The sequence below is a fragment of the Equus asinus genome, chromosome 8 (assembly GCF_041296235.1).
Source record: "Equus asinus isolate D_3611 breed Donkey chromosome 8, EquAss-T2T_v2, whole genome shotgun sequence".
NCBI lineage: Eukaryota > Metazoa > Chordata > Mammalia > Perissodactyla > Equidae > Equus > Equus asinus.
The window spans coordinates 18387978-18405102 of record NC_091797.1 but is presented as its reverse complement, the minus strand read 5'-3'; the positions used below and the strand labels follow the sequence as shown (position 1 = coordinate 18405102).

General features: G+C 34.9%; 1 protein-coding gene across 2 annotated transcripts in view; it reads left to right on the top strand.

Annotated features, from left to right (window-relative positions):
* CD2AP (CD2 associated protein) overlaps nt 1-17125 on the top strand; it is a 129730-nt gene that overhangs the window by 69212 nt on the left and 43393 nt on the right. For both annotated transcript variants that reach the window (XM_044776820.2, XM_070514795.1), the window contains 6 exons: nt 10106-10293; nt 12502-12580; nt 12886-12980; nt 14105-14209; nt 15663-15699; nt 16812-16874. In XM_044776820.2, the coding sequence (XP_044632755.1) occupies nt 10106-10293; nt 12502-12580; nt 12886-12980; nt 14105-14209; nt 15663-15699; nt 16812-16874 (567 nt within the window). The remainder of the gene's footprint in view (nt 1-10105; nt 10294-12501; nt 12581-12885; nt 12981-14104; nt 14210-15662; nt 15700-16811; nt 16875-17125) is intronic.

Sequence of the window (17125 nt, the reverse complement as noted above, 5' to 3'; positions counted from 1 at the left end):
TCTAAATGTGGAGCTTTGTGATTATGGGGTGGGCAGTCAGTGGTTGAAGTACACTATAATTCCTTTTTTTTTTAAACTCTAATTTTTAGGCAGAAAGTTTTTGCATATTGATGTGACTGCCAAGAAGTGAGTGTTTTATAAGGACTTTAGAACTTTAATGATAAAAGTGTATAATTGTCTAAGTTTTAATTTAAGAATTTGATTTTATGCATTATGACTTAAAGAATCGATGCCTTCTATTCTTGTGTGCTAACAAAGTGTAACATCCTCTGTCTATAATTGGTGTTTGGCAGGCAGTCTTTTTAGTCAGTAAAATATGGTATGTGTCTAGTAGCTGTTACAAGAATTACAGTTGACTGTATGTTATAAAATGTTATTTTTTGCTTACAAATTGAAATGCCATATTCATCATATTTGATGATTTTATAGTTTCTCCTTATACTCCTTTCATTTCGTAGAGCTCTTCTCTTAATCAATAAACTGAAGTATATGAAATGATGTTCTTGGTTTGACGAATTAAACTCTAGCTAACTACTAAGAAGAGCATTCTGACGTTAGGCAATAGATAGATATTATTACTGAAACTTCATGGGTAATTTATTTTTATGTGCTCAGTTTTCATTGAAGAACTGTAGAGTAAAAGTTATAAGAAAGCCACTATTATATTTTTTGTAGGAATGTGGTGAATTCATAATCTATTCTTTTACTCGGTGTTTCCTGTATAAAATCTCAAGATAAATATCTTAATATTCAGTTTCAGGAAAAGTGTTGCTTCTCTAGGGAAGTGTTATATTTCCATTTTTATAGTAAAATGACTCCTTTTTCATTTTGTCACATCTGCCAACCTTTCTTGTTTAGAGTGTCCTCTTGTCACCTTTCAGATTCCATTTATTTGCTTAGTAGGACTTGCTTTCTGTTTTCCCCTTATTCTCTAAGGCCGGTGACTATATCTACCGGTATTTTCCTCCCTTGTATAAATCTTCTCCCCACATTAAGCCACTCAGAAGTCTCCATTTAGATGTCTAATAGGCATCTTAAAGTTAAGATGGGCAAAACTGATCTTCTGCCCTTTTCTCTGTACCCAGATCTTCTTTATAGAGTCATCCTCATCTGAGTTAATGCCAACTCCATCCTTTTACTTAGACAAAGAATTGGATCCATCTTTTATTCTTTTTACTCTCACACTCTACATTTGATTCGTTAACAGATTTTGTCACTAACTCAATAAATGTACAGAATCTCTTTTCTTTTACCACCTCCACTGCAGCTACCCTGGTATAAGTTATGTTTTGCTGTGTAATTGCAATTGCCTATTTGCCATTATCTCCCTACTGAGTGTTAAAGTGCTGACCCTCTGATAGCTCTACATTTTACTTAGAGTAAAAGCAATAGTCTTTTTAAATTGGCTACAAAGCCCTCCTTGATCTGGCACCCCCATGTACCTCCCCTCACCTCTCTGACTTCATTTCCTACTTAACTCTCTGCTTTGTTCACATTGGTCTCCCTATGGTTTTTTGAAGATGTCGAGAACATTCCTGTCCCATAGCCTTTGTACTTGCTGTATACCTTTGCCTGGAATGTTCTTCTTTAAGAGGTCCTTATGGCTTTCTGTCTGATTTCAGGATTCTGCTCAGAAGTCACTTTCAGTGAGGCCTTTCTTGACAACTCTGTATAAGACAGCAAAAAGCTCCCATCCCCCACTCTTTAATTCCCTTATCTTCTTTGATCTTTCTTTGATTCATTTGTTGTTATTCCTTATTTATTTTCTTAACTGTCTGTCTATCCCCATGTTAGAATATATATTTTGTTGTTTTCACTGCTGCATGCCCAGTTTCTAGAATAGTGGCACATTGATGCTCAATGAGTGAATGAATAGTGTTTTGTACAGGTGTACAGAGAACTTTTCAAACACTTTGTCACATTAAATCCTCATAACTTTTGAGGAGGTTAGTGTCACCTGCATTTTAAAGGTGAAGGAATTGTAACTGTGAGATGATTTAACAATTGAGTGGTAAAATCACAATTGGAATTCTGTTCTCATCTTTTTACTTTATGATGCTATTTAATATATGGGGGTGTGGGTATTAGGTAATTCTCACTATTTTAGTCCATTTGTTTGCTTGTTGTCTTCTCCTAAATTTCTTTTAATTATGCCTATAAAACTGTCATTTCATGTAGTTTCAGCCCTGTGAGAGTTATGAACAGTGATATATTGGTACAGTGGCATTTCCCATGGAGGTAGTGCCTTCCCAAATCTGAAATTTAAAATTCTAAATATAAATACTACTATTTAGTTAATTCAACATTTATGTATTTGTTCAATCAATATATTGAGTGCTTATTGTTGAGCATATTGTGCAAGGTTCTGAGAATACAGTAATAAGCAGCATGGGCATGATTCTTGCCCATATTTGAAGCTTTTGATCCATTGGGAAAGAAAAGACTTAAACAAGTGATTATAATTCAACATGAGAAATAATTGTGACGGGAAAGTTCAGGGTGCTATAGATGTATGTAAGAGGGCTAACCCAGACTTGGGAGGATATGAGAGAATGTACCCCAGAGGACGTTACAGATTGAGATCCCAGAACGGTTAGGAAACCCCTAGGCAAGTATGTGGCAAAGGGTGAAGAAAAAGCACAGCAATTTCAAGATACTGAAAGAGATTCAATTTAGAGGGATTGTAGAATGGATAGGTGGATGTGGTACATATTGAGGCTGGAGAGATTATTGGGTCATGCTGAAGAAGGCATTACAGAAATGCTAATCAAGTCAGGGAAGCCTTAGAGGGGAGTGAAATGATCAGATTGTTTTTTAGATGATGCATGACTCATGCAACTCAACGTTGGACTGCATATATGATGGTGATCCCATAAGATTAGTATCATATGTACACTCTGATGTTCACACTGCTATGAAATCACTTAATGACACATTTCTCAGAAGCCATCCCTATTGTTAAGTGACTGATGATCGTAAATTGGTTTTGTTGCAGTGTACAGAGTGAATTGTTGTGTCAAGAGTGGATTGGAGATGCGTAAGACTGGGGTAGTGAGACTAGTTGAGAATGTTTTGATAATTCAGGTAGAAATAGTATTAGCCTAAACTAGAGGAATGATCATGGGAATGGAGAAACGTGGGTAGAATAGGAGGTAAATAGGTCGTATATAGAACTGCACCTTGTGATGATGGGATATGGGGAATGACTAAGAAAGGAGAGTCAATGGCTACCAGGATTTTGGTTCAATAAGATGGGAAGATGGAGATGTCATTCGCAGAGAAGGGAGAAGATGAATCCCTTTTGGAGATGTTGAGTCTGAGTTCTGTAGGTGTGTGTGGGCATCCAAGTGAAGGTATTTGGTAATCAGTTGTATAGATGGGTCTGAAACCTTAGAAGAAAAATTTGGTTGGATGTCCAAAATTGGGACTTCACAAAATTTTAGGTAGTATAAGAAACCATGAAGTTTAGATGAGATCACCTAGGGAGAACGTCTAGAGTGAAAAAAGAAAAAAGCCTAGGACAGAATCCTGTGTAGCAATGTTTATGGTATGGGCCAAGATAGAGTGCCTAAGAAGAAGACCAAGAAGACAGAGAGAGCTAGGAGGAAACCTATGAGTAGTCAAAAGAAGAGGTTTTTTTTCAGGGAGGCTGTGGACAATAACATGTTGCTGTGAGGTTAAGTAAGATAAGAAGTAAAATGAAATCCTGAATTTAGGGATGAAGAGATTATTAATGACCTGAACCAAAGCAGTAAAAAGAAGTGATTGAGGCAGAAGCTGAACTGAGGACGAAGGGAGTTGAGACATTGGAGAGGAGTAAGTATAAAGCAGTTAAGGACAACATATATTCAGGAATGTTTTTGTCCCTTTTTTTTGGCTGAGGAAGATTCACCCTGAGCTAATGTCTGCTGCCAGTCTTCCTTTTTGTGCGTCAGCTGTCACCACAGCATGGCCTCTGACAGATGAGTGGTGTTGCTTTGTGCCTGGGATTGGAACCCAGGCCACCAAAGCAGAGTGTGCCAAACTTAACCACTGGACCACTGGGGCTGGCCCTGTTCTTTTTCGAAGAAGGAAAAGTCTTGATCATTTTTAAGTGCTAATGGCAAAGGTAGAGAGGGCAAGGTCGAAGATGCAAATTTAGAAGAATGGGGATTTTCAGCAGAACAGGATTTACCCAGAAGGAGGAGGGAACGAGATTGACTTATAGGTATCATGATTAGTCTCAAGTGATTGGAGATAAATTAGAGTTAGTGCTGAGAAGCTGATGGAGAGATATCTGACTTTTGATTTCTTCTATAAGAAATGAGAGATGGGGCTGGCCTGGTGGCGCAGCGGTTAAGTTCACACATTCCACTTTGGCGGCCCGGGTTCGCCAGTTTGGATCCCAGGTGCGGACATGGCACCGCCTGGCAAGTTATGCTGTGGCAGGTGTCCCACATATAAAATAGAGGAAGATGGGCATGGATGTTAGCTCACGGCCAGTCTTCCTCAGCAAAAAGAGGAGGATTCGTGGCAGATGTTAGCTCAGGGCTGATCTTCCTCAAAAAAAGAAATGAGAGATGCTAAGAATGAGGTACAAAGTGGAGAGGTCAGAATTTTGAGGAGACTGTAAAGGTCCCAGCAGGGATTATTAAATGTTTTGAGCCCTTTACTGGGCTACTAGAGGGATGCATGGCACAAAATGTTTAAGAAACCTTGATGGATTGTTCTTCAGGAGTTCTGGCCTGTCTTGGGTGGAAAGAATTCATTCTCTTAGGAGGAGTTAGTGGAGCTTTCATTTGCTTATTCTATTTCTAGAAAAGAAGATAGTGCTTATTGCTAGTGTGGCACAGGATCCTTGTGGAATGGTGGTGTACACTCAATGTGCCAAAGGTGGTAGGCAGAAATTTGGTGATCTCCAGCCTAGACTCCAAGAGTTAAGGTGGTGGATGATTTACTTTGGTGTCTGTGGTCCCACATTAGCATTCACCTTAAACTCCTCCTCCTGGTGAGCAGCTTTGCAAGGAAGATTGTTCTGGGGCTTCGATGCTTTTACTGGTGATATGTTAAGAGTCTATATAAGTTACTGTTAAAGCCCAACACTCTTTCTAAAGATTCTTTTTAGAAACTAAGGAATACAGATTCTAAGTCCAGTTAACACACACTTCACATTTTCTTAGGAAATGTAGGATTATCTTAAAAATCTTTGAATGATGGTGAAAGATGTTCTTCTCTAGAATAAAAAGAGGGGCAATTTATGCCAGCAACTTTAGTAGATTCCTAGTTCTTCTACTTGGTTTACATGTTTCTAACTTAATGTAAGATACCCTGCATTAGTTCCCCATTCACGTTAATAATCAACTTGGTTTGCTTCCATTAAATGCTTTGTATTTTTAATCAAGTTTCTACTTTGTATTATTTTTCTTTAGCACATAGTGCAGCTCACATAAAGGTTCTTATTTTTTTTCAAGAAGTAATTATATTTTGGGACTCTTGGTCGTTTTAAGTCATTTTATCTGGAGATATAAACCATCAAGTAGCTTTTGCTGTAGAGATTTAATGAGAAAGGAAGGAAGTGAGAGTTCTAGGCTTAACAGGAAGACTTGTGTTATGTTTGATGACTGACAGTGCCACACACAGAATGCAGATGTAATTTTCTACAAGCTTAGCAATTCAAGGACAATCTGGTTGTTAAGCATGTGCACATATGTTAGAAATACCATATGGGTAAGCTTTCTGTTTGTCTGATTATGACATGACCTGTTGCCCTTCCTTCCCGCTCTTTGTCCTCTTCTCCTCCTTTCTTCCCCCAGCTCCCCTTTCTTCCTTTTAGTGGCTAAGATGTTTTTCCCTTTTATTTTTTTGCTCCTTCTATGTGATCATACTCTCTTTTACTTGAATCGTTCTCAATAAGACCTGTTTAAACTCTTTAAAAATAGTATGCACTGAGCTAGGCACTGTTCTAGGCACTTTACAGGAATCTGTTAATTTAATCCTCGTAGGAATGCTATGAAGTATCCTTTTCACAGATGAAGAAACTAGGCACATCCAGTGGAGGAGGTGAGATATGAATCAAGAGGGTTTGACTCCAGAGTTCATGTGCTTTACCACTACACTAGGCGGCCTTCGAACCATTGATTTAATAGCTATTGTAGTACTTCTGACAATTTTCAATGAGCCAAAAGATACTCACCCTATATATAAGTACTACATATTTTTGTTATCTAGGCATTTATTTTCATGATAACTGTTTTCATGACTTTAGTAAAATTTATAGTCACTAAATCTAAAAGAAAATTTTTATTTTATGGCCGTAATCAAATATGCACACTGAAAATTGCACCTTAGAATCATCTGCTGAAGTTGCCTTTATCAGTCTTTGACTTATTAATATCATAGATTGTTTCAGTTTAAAAGGCCTCTCAGATGAGTACCTCATATACTCTGTGCCTGAATATGGCAGTCTGGTTATTGAAGCTATGTATTACAGAATATAGACTACAGTTCTAGCAATGAGGGAGCAAGACCACGTGGAATTACCTTCCTATCATACAAACTGGGACATTGAACAAAATATAGGAAACAAATATTTTCAGACAGCACAGGACTGAGATTCTTGAGAAAAGGGGAAAGAAACAAGAAAACCTTATCATTGGCCTGGATTTCTGCCAAGAGGTAATTTCTGGACTGCAGTGCAGGAAGAGGGAACCTCAGCAGAAGGTTGTCAGTTTTGCTGAGTTGAGGAGTTAGAGATCTGAGTTAAGGGAACCCAGGGTAGTTAGAATTTGTGGAGCTGAATACCTGAAGAGAGAGAGATGTAGAGAAGAGCTCCAGAAATGTGAGTACTGGTTGCCTTGAGTGTTTGGCTGAATACCAATCTGTGAAGATGTAGAGTGAAACCCCACAAGGTGAGACATGAACAGTTTGTGAGGAAAGTAGTTACTGGGAATTAACATGAATAATTCCTGGTTTTATGCAAGGTCAAGAATTATTTGAATTCTCTCTAGTGGGATTTGAAAGACTTCATTGAATACATGGGCAATTCAGTAAAGGGTGAAATGGGGCTAAATTAACCTTAAAATGGAGACTATTCTCGTTCTGCCCTGAAAAAGCTTAAAACTAACATGCAAGTAACTTACCTGTTTGCTAGAAAAAAATCAGCACTCTTTAAAGCAGGGTTTCTCAACCTTGTCACTGATGATATTTCAGCTGGATAACTCTTTGCTCTGGGGGGGGGGCTGTCTGGTGCTTACAGAATTTTTACAATTATCCCATATCTCTACCCACTAGATGTCAGTAGCACTTTTCAGTTGTGCTAACCAGAAGTGTCTTAAGACATGTGCTTTGGGGAGCAAAATCATCTCAGGTTGAGAATCACTGGTTTTTAAAGGATTACAATAAAATCTAGCACTCAACAACATTAAATAAAATAAACTACTAGCTCTATATCAAGAAGTAGGAAAATGTGGCCCATAATCTGTAAGAAAAATTACTTATTAGAGAACCAGAAATGATGGAATTAACAAACAAAGATGTTAAAATAACTATAATAAAAATGCTCAATATACTCAAGGATACAATGGAAAATGTGACCATGATGAAGAGTGAAATAGAAGTTATTAAACATAAATAATCAAATGGAACTACTAGAGATGAAAAAAACTATCAGAAATGAATTCCTTCATGTGAAATTTTAACAGTAGACTAGACAATTGAAGAAAAGATCATTGAACTTGAAAATGTGGCAATAGAATCTATGCAGAATGAAGCACAAAGAGCGTAAAGACTGTAAAAAATTTCTGCAACTTGGGATAATTTTAAATGGTCTAACATATGTGTAGCTAAAGTCTCAAATGGAGATGAGAGAGAGGGAGGACAAAAAATATTTGAAGAAAGAATGCTAAAACATTTCCAAATTTGATGCAAGCTATAAATCCGCACATCAAATCCAGCAAAATATGTAAAAGTTAATACGTTATGACTAATGGGGTTTATCTCATGCATTCAAAAGTTAATATAATCTACCATATTCATAGTTTAAAGGAGAAAAACCATATGGAATGGTTTTTTATGGAATGAAGTACAGATGCATGGAATGGCATGGATGAATCTTACACATACTCTGCTTAGCAAAAGAAGCAGACAAAAGACGTACGTGCTATGTGATTAAATTTATTTGAAACTCTAAAAAGGACAGGATGAAGATTTGGGGTGACTATATCTTGATCGTTGTGGTTACGTGGTACATACATTTGTCAAAAATTATTGGAATGTGCAATTAAAATGGATTCATTTTATTGTTTGTAAACATTCGCTCAATGAAGTTGATTTAAAATATATTACAAAAAATGTATGTGGGTTAGGCTAATATTGAAAGTCATTAGAGTAGATCACTGTACTTGTTAGCATTACATTTCTTAAGTTCACACAAGTTTCTGTTAACTACTTCTCACATATTTTCAAATGTGTAATTGGAGGCTTTTGTTGGAAACATTATATTAAAATGTTTTAAGACTGGTTTTGGGGTCATCTAGAATTCAGTTCAAATGTTGGCTTTGTTACTACCTGTATGGCCTTGGGAAAGTTTTTGACATCTCTTTGCCCAGTTTACTTATTTCCAAAATGAGGAGTAATAGTGCTTAATGTTAAGCCTGTGGATGGTTATGTAAATTACCTGTCATTCACGTACAGTGCTTAGCAAGCGCCTGGCACAGAGTAAACCCTGAATAAATGGTAACTACCATTTTTATTACCCCTGCTGTTATTCTTACTGTTAAACTTTGACTTCTTTAGTGCAATGACTGATATCATGTATTTTTCCGTGCCCCTCACCCCCATTCTGAAGTGTTTCTGGAATTTTCTTGGATAATTTACTCTAGAACTTTGTTTCTTAGATTATAAGGTCCTTTGAGAATCTCTTAAGAGCTGTGTTTCTTTTACCTAGAAAAATGAACTGAAAAAATATCCACACAATTTTCCAGGGGGCTGTTCATGGACTCATTGAAGCCTATAAATAAGAACTTTTGCAGCAAGAATGTAGAAACAACTTTTCTTATCCATATAATGTTAAACTGTCTTTAAAAGTTTTTCAGGGCCAGCCCTGGTGGCCTGGTGGCAGCGTTTGGTGAGCTTCACTTTGGTGGCCCAGGATTGGTTCCCAGGCAGACCTGCACCACTTGTCTGTCAGCAGCTATTATGTGGCTGTGGCTCACATGGAAAAAGAGGAGGATTGGCCAAGGATGTTAGCTCAGGGCAAATCTTCCTCAGAAAAAAAAAAAGAAATTAGTATTACAATTTAAGTTTTCATTGACTGCTTTCAATTTAGACTTACATTATGTCACCTCTGAGTTAAAATGATAGATCTTGAACTGTTGACTTTTTAAAATAAAAATTTGCTAGTATTGCTGCTTTTTACCTTCAGAAACTCACCCTAGTTTTGATCAGATTGAATCGTATAACTTTTAAAAATGATTAACTTTATCTCTTTAATATTTCAGACTTGTCTTATGTTTGTCTTACGTCATCTTTGTCGAAGAACTGTAAATTTTGACATGCTCTTAAGGACCTTGTCCTGGATTTATTATGGATTTATTTTTATGTCCTGGATTTATTATTATGTCCTGGATTTATTAATTAACATTTTACTAATTAAAATACCTAAAATTGTTATTATTTTAAGTAGTATCCAAAAATTAGTATAAAATGCATCTTATTCTTTTGGGCATTTTAGTACTCAGTCATTTAATTTATCATTATTATTTATTTATCTTTTTTTTTTTTGAGAAAGATTACCTCTGAGCTAACATCTGCTGTCAGTTCTCGTTTTCCTGAGGAAGACTGTCCCAGAGCTAACATCCGTGCCCATCTTCCTCTGCTTTATATGTGTGACACCTGCCACAGCATGGCATGATAAGCGGTGCATAGGTCCACACCTGGGATCTGAACCAGTGAACCCTGGGCCACCGAAGCAGAATGTGCGAACATAACCACTGCACCACTGGCCCGGCCCCTAATCTATTATTTTTATTCTACTATTTTTTATTAGGAAGTATAGAATGTAAACACTGTGGAAGAAGAATGTCAAGATTTTTGTCATTCTTTCATCAAAAACAAATTCTTCTTTCAGAAACTGTTTTGACTGGGCCTACCTCACCTTTACCCTCTCCTGGGAGTGGGAGCGAAACTGCACCTGGATTAGTTACACAGCCAAAGAAAATTCGAGGAGTTGGATTTGGAGATATTTTTAAAGAAGGCTCTGTGAAACTTAGGACAAGAACATCCAATAGTGAAATAGAAGAGAAAAAACCAGAAAAGGTAGTATTGATGAATTTTACTCAGATTAACTCCATTTATTCTCTTGTTAAGTGTTTTAAAACGTAAAAGTGAGTTTGCAACTCTTACTGCGTTTCCTTTTTTTGAGATCATGAATAATTTATTATAAATGAGAAACTCTTTTCAAGTTTACAGTGATTAAAGTTTATATTTGATTCTTATAAAATTAGGATTTTTTTGGTAAATTTAACGCAAACTTTTCTCAGTGGAAGTTTGAGTTTTTAGTTATCGTACTGTAAGAAAAGACAAATTTTGTTGCATTATTTTTGCGTTTTGAAGCTAAAATTACATATTTTTTCTTTAATTTGAAGTAGGCCTAAATGGGCCATTTTAAAATGGATTCACAATGAGATAGTTGCAGCTGTTAAGTTCACAACTTAATAGTTAATTAGGCGCTGTTTAACTTTCCTTTGGATTATCAGCAATGGTGAAATCTCCTCTCCCTCTCTAAATATATGGAGAACTTTATTTTTCATTAGCATTTCACTGGCATTGTGAAATAAATCAAAGTGAATGTACCATAAATTATAAGATTTAATAAGGTTTTAAAATAAATCCTTAAATTTCTATTTTGGAAGAAAAATAGCTACAGTCTTTAAAACATGTATTTCAAAGCCCTTCCTAATGTCAACACCCTGGAGCTGCAGACTGAGCTCTGGCTTCAGATAGGAGGCTTTTCCCTTGACTTTTAGGGCGTTGTTTCCCTTTTGGTTCTCATTTGTGTGTCTGTATTTAACTCTTAAGAGTTTAAAGTATTTCTGTATTTACTTGCCTAGTTTAGCTACACTTGACTTATAAGACTATGTTTTGGTAGGTGAAATATATTGTGAAGTTTACTCTTAAAGTGGTTCATTTCAATGTTTTTTTTTCTTTCCCGGCTTACTATGTATTTTCTCATCTAATAATGATTTGCATTCAGAAAGAGAACTTGTACTTTCTGCCCTGTCCTCTCCTAGCTCTGAGACTGTCTGGCATTAAGATTATGGGGTCTAATTGATTCTTGGTTTTAAAGGTAAAGATTGGAATTCTTGTGGTTTTTGGAATGGTGCTGTGTAGCCATATAACAACTACGAATGTTGGAGAAGCGTGTCTCCATTATGAGGCATGTTAGACTAGATGATCTGGGGCCCTTTTCCGACTCTAAAAGCTTATGATTATCTTGAGTAACTTTATTTGTTTAACGATTACGCTAGTAATCTTTCAGTTGCTGTTTATAATGCCCACGACTCAAGGGTTGTTATTAGTGAGACTAGTCTCAGGGTCACCCTGTATGATGGCTTTCTGAGGCTTGCTTTGATCTTTGATCTAGGCATTGATAAAGTAGGGAACACATTTGCTGTGTTTGTAGGTGACACTAGATTGGAAGACATGGTAGTTAGAATTGGGAGAAATTAAACTGAGTATCTTAAAAGTTAAATAGAATACACAGTGATAGGTAAGTTAGCAGTTTGTTCAGATTTTTAATGAAATCTAAGGTTAAATGTAGTGTTATTTCTGGGGCGAGAACTCAAGAAAGCACTAATATGAGGTGGTGAAGGACTTAGTGTAGTCAATTACAACGGAAAATTGTCTACTAGACTATAGGAATAAGAATTGGAACATTACCTAAACGTTTTCATTCAGATAGCAGCAATGAAGTATAAAGTCTTTCTTTTCTTTTCTGTCTTATTGTAAGGAAGTTTAAGAGCCCACTTCCTGGAGTCAGACTTTCTAGGTTCAGTCTGGGCTCCACTACTAAATTACTGTTATTGTGATCAGGTTACTTAACTGCTTCCTAATCTGTAAAAGGACTCAATGCTAGTGCCTACTTTATGCAGATTGTTCTGGGGAGGATTAGCTTATAATGTATGTAAAGTGCTTAGCTCAGGGCTTGGTGCATAGGAAATTTTCAAATGCTCTTATTATTTATTTATTTTAGAGGTTCTGAAATTAAATCACTATGCTATATTATGGGTATCAGAGTATGTTTATTATCCTTAAGATACAGAGTTTTAAAAATTAGAAATTCTGAGCTGTTATTTTGTAGCTTTTGAAACCTTCATCTTTTTCATTACAGAGTTTTCAGGCATGTTACTAACCTGATTATAAGTACCATTAGGGAAAGCTGGATAACTGTAAATGGAAATTTTGTTTAACAATATTATCTTTAATCTGACTTAACATAGTTGATGCCATTCTTTTCTATCGTAGCCCTTAAACATACAGTCACTAGGATCCAAAACTCAGAGTGTGGAGATAACAAAAACAGATGCTGAAGGTAAAATTAAAGGTAAGCTTTTGAATGAAGTTTTTCTACTGGATGTAAGCACCATGAGGTCAAGAATTTTAGTATGCTTTGTTGATGTCCCCCCTGCAGTTAGAGCTGTGCCTGGAACCCAGTAGGCACTTAGTAACTGTTTGAATGAGTGATTAATGGAATTGTTACTTAATTCAACATATAGTATTGGCCAGAATTATTAAATTCATCTGTAATAGTTTCTAGTGTACATTTCTTTATACAAAATAGCGGCTTAATAAGTATTTGTTGAAAGAATCAATTTATATAAGCTACATTATTTACATTCTTTATTTTAGCTAAGGAATATTGTAGAACATTATTTGCCTATGAAGGTACTAATGAAGATGAACTTACTTTTAAAGAGGGAGAGATAATCCATTTGATAAGTAAGGTAAGATATTTCTCAGTTTTTCAGTGAATCATTTAATTTATTCACAAGTATTTTTCAATGTTCTTACATTCCCCCTAGAGTGTAAGCTCTAGAAGAGCTAGGACTTTGTCTAGTCTCTTTCTTTCTGTGTCCTGAGAACCTGGCACATAGTAAGTGCTCAGAAAGTTCTTTTTTTGAGCAAACTTTTATTGTCTATCTTTGTTTATAATTGATATATTGGGAATTATTTTTGCCATCGTGTTTTTTTTTTCTCTAACCTCTGCTACCGGGTTTCTGTTCTCACTTGCTATTCCATCTCAGTCCATTTTTTCCCCATCTAATATTTGTTGTATTGTTTGTAATATAAAAAGAAAAAGAAAGAAAATAAGGAAACAACTTAAAGGTTCATCAGTATGTAAATGGTTATGAAACTTCATATTGTGGAAAATGATAGTTATTTCAAAGAGTGAGGTAGTTTTATAACTTGGAATGAATTAGGGCAAAAGAAAAAAATTCAGTAGCATTGGGTTGTGGACAGAATCCTATAATAACTTTGTAATTTGTATTTGTAAAGGAAAAGTATAAATATATTTTTTTGCTATAACCCTATAAAATAATTTTTCAAATTTTTCATGTTATTTTAAATTGACTTTATTAGATGGTTCAGTGTATGTAACTTTTAATTTTCATACAGTTTGGACTGATAACACCTAATTTCTTATGGAAGGGTGGTATTGGAAGGAATGGTAGAAGATCTTGTTAATTTCTAAAGCAAATGAATAATGTGATTAATTTTTAGTATATAAAGTGTTGAGAAGAATGTTAAGTAAGATACAGTCTGGAAATTCATATTCTCTCTCTACCCTTCTCTCCCACTTCCTTTCCTTTTTCCTCTCTCTTCTCCCTCTGAGAACATTTTATCCTTGCAAATTGAATTTTAAAATTATTTGACATATTTTAAAAAATTAAACTCAATTTTATAACTACTACTAGAAGTAATCTGTGGGGAATATTTTCTTTTAGAAGGACCTCATGATCTGCTTAGGTCTTTTTGTTGTAAAAATAATGATATTCATTTCGTTGTAAACTTTTTCCTTATTTAAAGATAACCCCTATTATTTATTATTATTTGTTTTGCATTTTAGGAGACTGGAGAAGCTGGCTGGTGGAAGGGTGAACTTAATGGTAAAGAAGGAGTATTTCCAGATAATTTTGCTCTTCAGATAAGTGAACTGGATAAGGACTTTCCAGTAAGCTTTTATTTTTCAATGATGATAATAATAGTTTAAAGAACCTTTTGCCAGTATTTCTTAAAAAACAGGTTTTTTGCGTTGTTACTAATTTTATGAGGGGGTTTCAGGTTTATATGTTCAGTAAAAGTTAACTTGAATTATAGTAAAACAAAACAGTATTTCACTTCTGTGCTTTATTCCTGGTTTTCTTTTTTCTTTCCCCCCGATTATGTTGAAAAGTAACCTTAGACTTCATTACTTTATTATAATTAAAAGAAAAAAGGCTAGCCATACTAGTTGGACAAATTAGCACTTGTCTGGAAGAAATTATATTTTTATTTAATTTTGTTGAAAATCTTTATTTTAAGGTACTGTTGATGTTATTATTCTGTTAGCACATATTTGAGAGGGTAAGAAGCAGTCTTTGCCTCCTTACAGGATTTAGTATATCTATCTTCCTTCTCACAGTGAGTAAAGGGAGCCTGTCATTGGTCAGTGATCTTGTGCTTTCCTACAGCTTGATCCCTTTTTCTCCCCCATGGAAGGATGAATGTAATTGGGTTTTTAAAATAGAAGGAAAGAGAGTTAGAGAGCAGACACACAGCAAAACAGTCTACCATGTTTGATTTAAGCCAGTGCAGAAATCTTTACCTTTTACAATCTTTCATTTAGTTAAGTGAATTACTAGAGGTTACTCAGTGGAGGCTTATGCTGTCTTAGGGAGGCGCTTTCTTTGCTGGATTTCATTCCGTGTAGAGTCAGCCTTCAGTGTGCTTTACTTTTATACTTTTCTTAATGAACACATTATTTTTTTTGGCTTTTATTAGGTGTTTACACGGTATTGATTATCAGTTATTTTTAATTTGAAAAAGCAAATTTACATACTTAGAAATGTATCAAGTTTTTTAAGGCATTAAATTAAGTCTTTAAATGAATGAATGCTTTATAAACCCAAGAGAATTTGAATAAGTTGAGAAAGAACAGACGTTTGCCTTTAAACTTTTCTTTGAGACTTATGGAGAATCAAGAGTTAAAGCTAGATATATTTATTAGCTATTCTTTTTTTTCTTTTAAACAAAGTCTTTCTCTCTCTCTCTTTCCCTGCCACCTTTCTTTTCTCCCTGAACTTAGCTATTAAAGAGGGGTAAAATGATCTGTAGAAATCTTAAACTAGGGGAGGCAGGACAGAACATTTTTGCTCATCATTATGATTTTTTAGGTTTATCCAACTCAGTGATAATTTTTGAAACGTTTAATTTTTGATCAAGGAGGCATTTGTTGTAATAGAGTAAATTTTTAGTCAGTCACCTTTTATAGAGTCATTAGGATCTTATTATTTTATAATTTTTGACAGAGATGGGACGAGGAGAGATGTTCATGTAATTTAGATTATTAATGATCAGAATTTACTTTAACTACAAATATTTAATGTGTAAGTGTTCAACTATTTTAACCATTTTTATTTTAATAGAAACCAAAGAAACCACCACCTCCTGTTAAGGGTCCAGGTATGTAAGAAACACATTAGTCAGTTTGCTATTTTTCTTATTTGTATGTTCTAAAATGGTGAAATTAGGTCTTATGTAAACCATTTACTTTTATTAGCAAAAGCCAAATATGAGCTATATATACATTTTTAGAAATATATAAAAATTAATTGTTTACATACATTAATATTTGTCAGTACTTTTTTTAAAGTACAAACTATATAAAATAGGGATCTTGAAAATAATTTGGATACTTTAGTTATATGTCATCTTGAGTTAAGAAAATTGACTTATGTTTAAATCTGTTTAGAAAATTCAATATATTGACCTGGCCAATTAGTTATTCTACCTTTTGTCAGTGTCTCAAACCAATACTAATTATTTATGTACTCTTCCTTCAGAGACAGTGCTAAGAGTTAAACAAACTAGAAGAGTTTATTTTTTTAAACAGTTGAATAAATTTTGGTACACCTAGAAGAGTTTTTTGGGATTAAAGTCTTATAATCTGGGTTTTTCTCTGTTTCTATAAGTTCTAGCTCCTAATTTCTGATTTTTACAAGGGTAGTGCAATTTATTTTTCTTGAAAGATTTGCTCTTTTTTAGACTAACGCAAGTCGTCCCCTCCTCCATGGTCTCAGCTTTGTATTTGCTGACCTAATCCCAGAGCAAGGAAAGCATAAGTTAAAAGTAATTTTTATGAAAGTTAGTATTGGAGGCTTTTTAGCCAGTAGGCATATGGGGCTTTTAAAATTAATTAAAATTAAATAACAAACTTAATTCCACAGTCACAGTAACAACATTTCAAGTCTCAGTAGTCAATATTGGACAGCACAAAAATAGAATATTTCCATCATCACAAAAAGTTCTACTGGACAGTGGTGTTGTATAGGATATGAGCATCTTCATTTGACATAGAAGGAACCGAGATGGCAGAATTATTACTTACTCATGGTAATAGTGGCATGTGCAGGATTAGGTTTTGAGCCTAGTGGTTCTGGTATTTTGTTCTTTCTGTCAAACCTTGTTTTCCTGTGATGTTATTTTTGAACTAACCTTTACTTTTTAGTAGTAGAATTATCTTTGTGCTCTAAAACTATTTTTAAAAAAAGTATTGACTTTGTTTGTCTCCTCAGCTCCAAAGCCTGAGCTGATAGCTGCAGAGAAGAAGTATTTTCCCGTAAAGCCTGAAGAAAAAGGTGAGGCTAATTTCTCCACTTTCAGAAAAATGATCTTCCTCTTGTTTTCATTGTAAAGAAAAACATCACTCCACACTGAGTCACTTACACTGATTTTTAACAGGTGTTCAGTATTCACTTTGCAATGCTTAGAGTTTTCTTAGGGGGAGTAGTTTGTCAGTATCGATAGAAAATTAAGATTTTACTCAAACTGATGATTTACATTCATTAAAAAGGCAAACCATTATCAGTAAGGATGTAGTATTTAATCA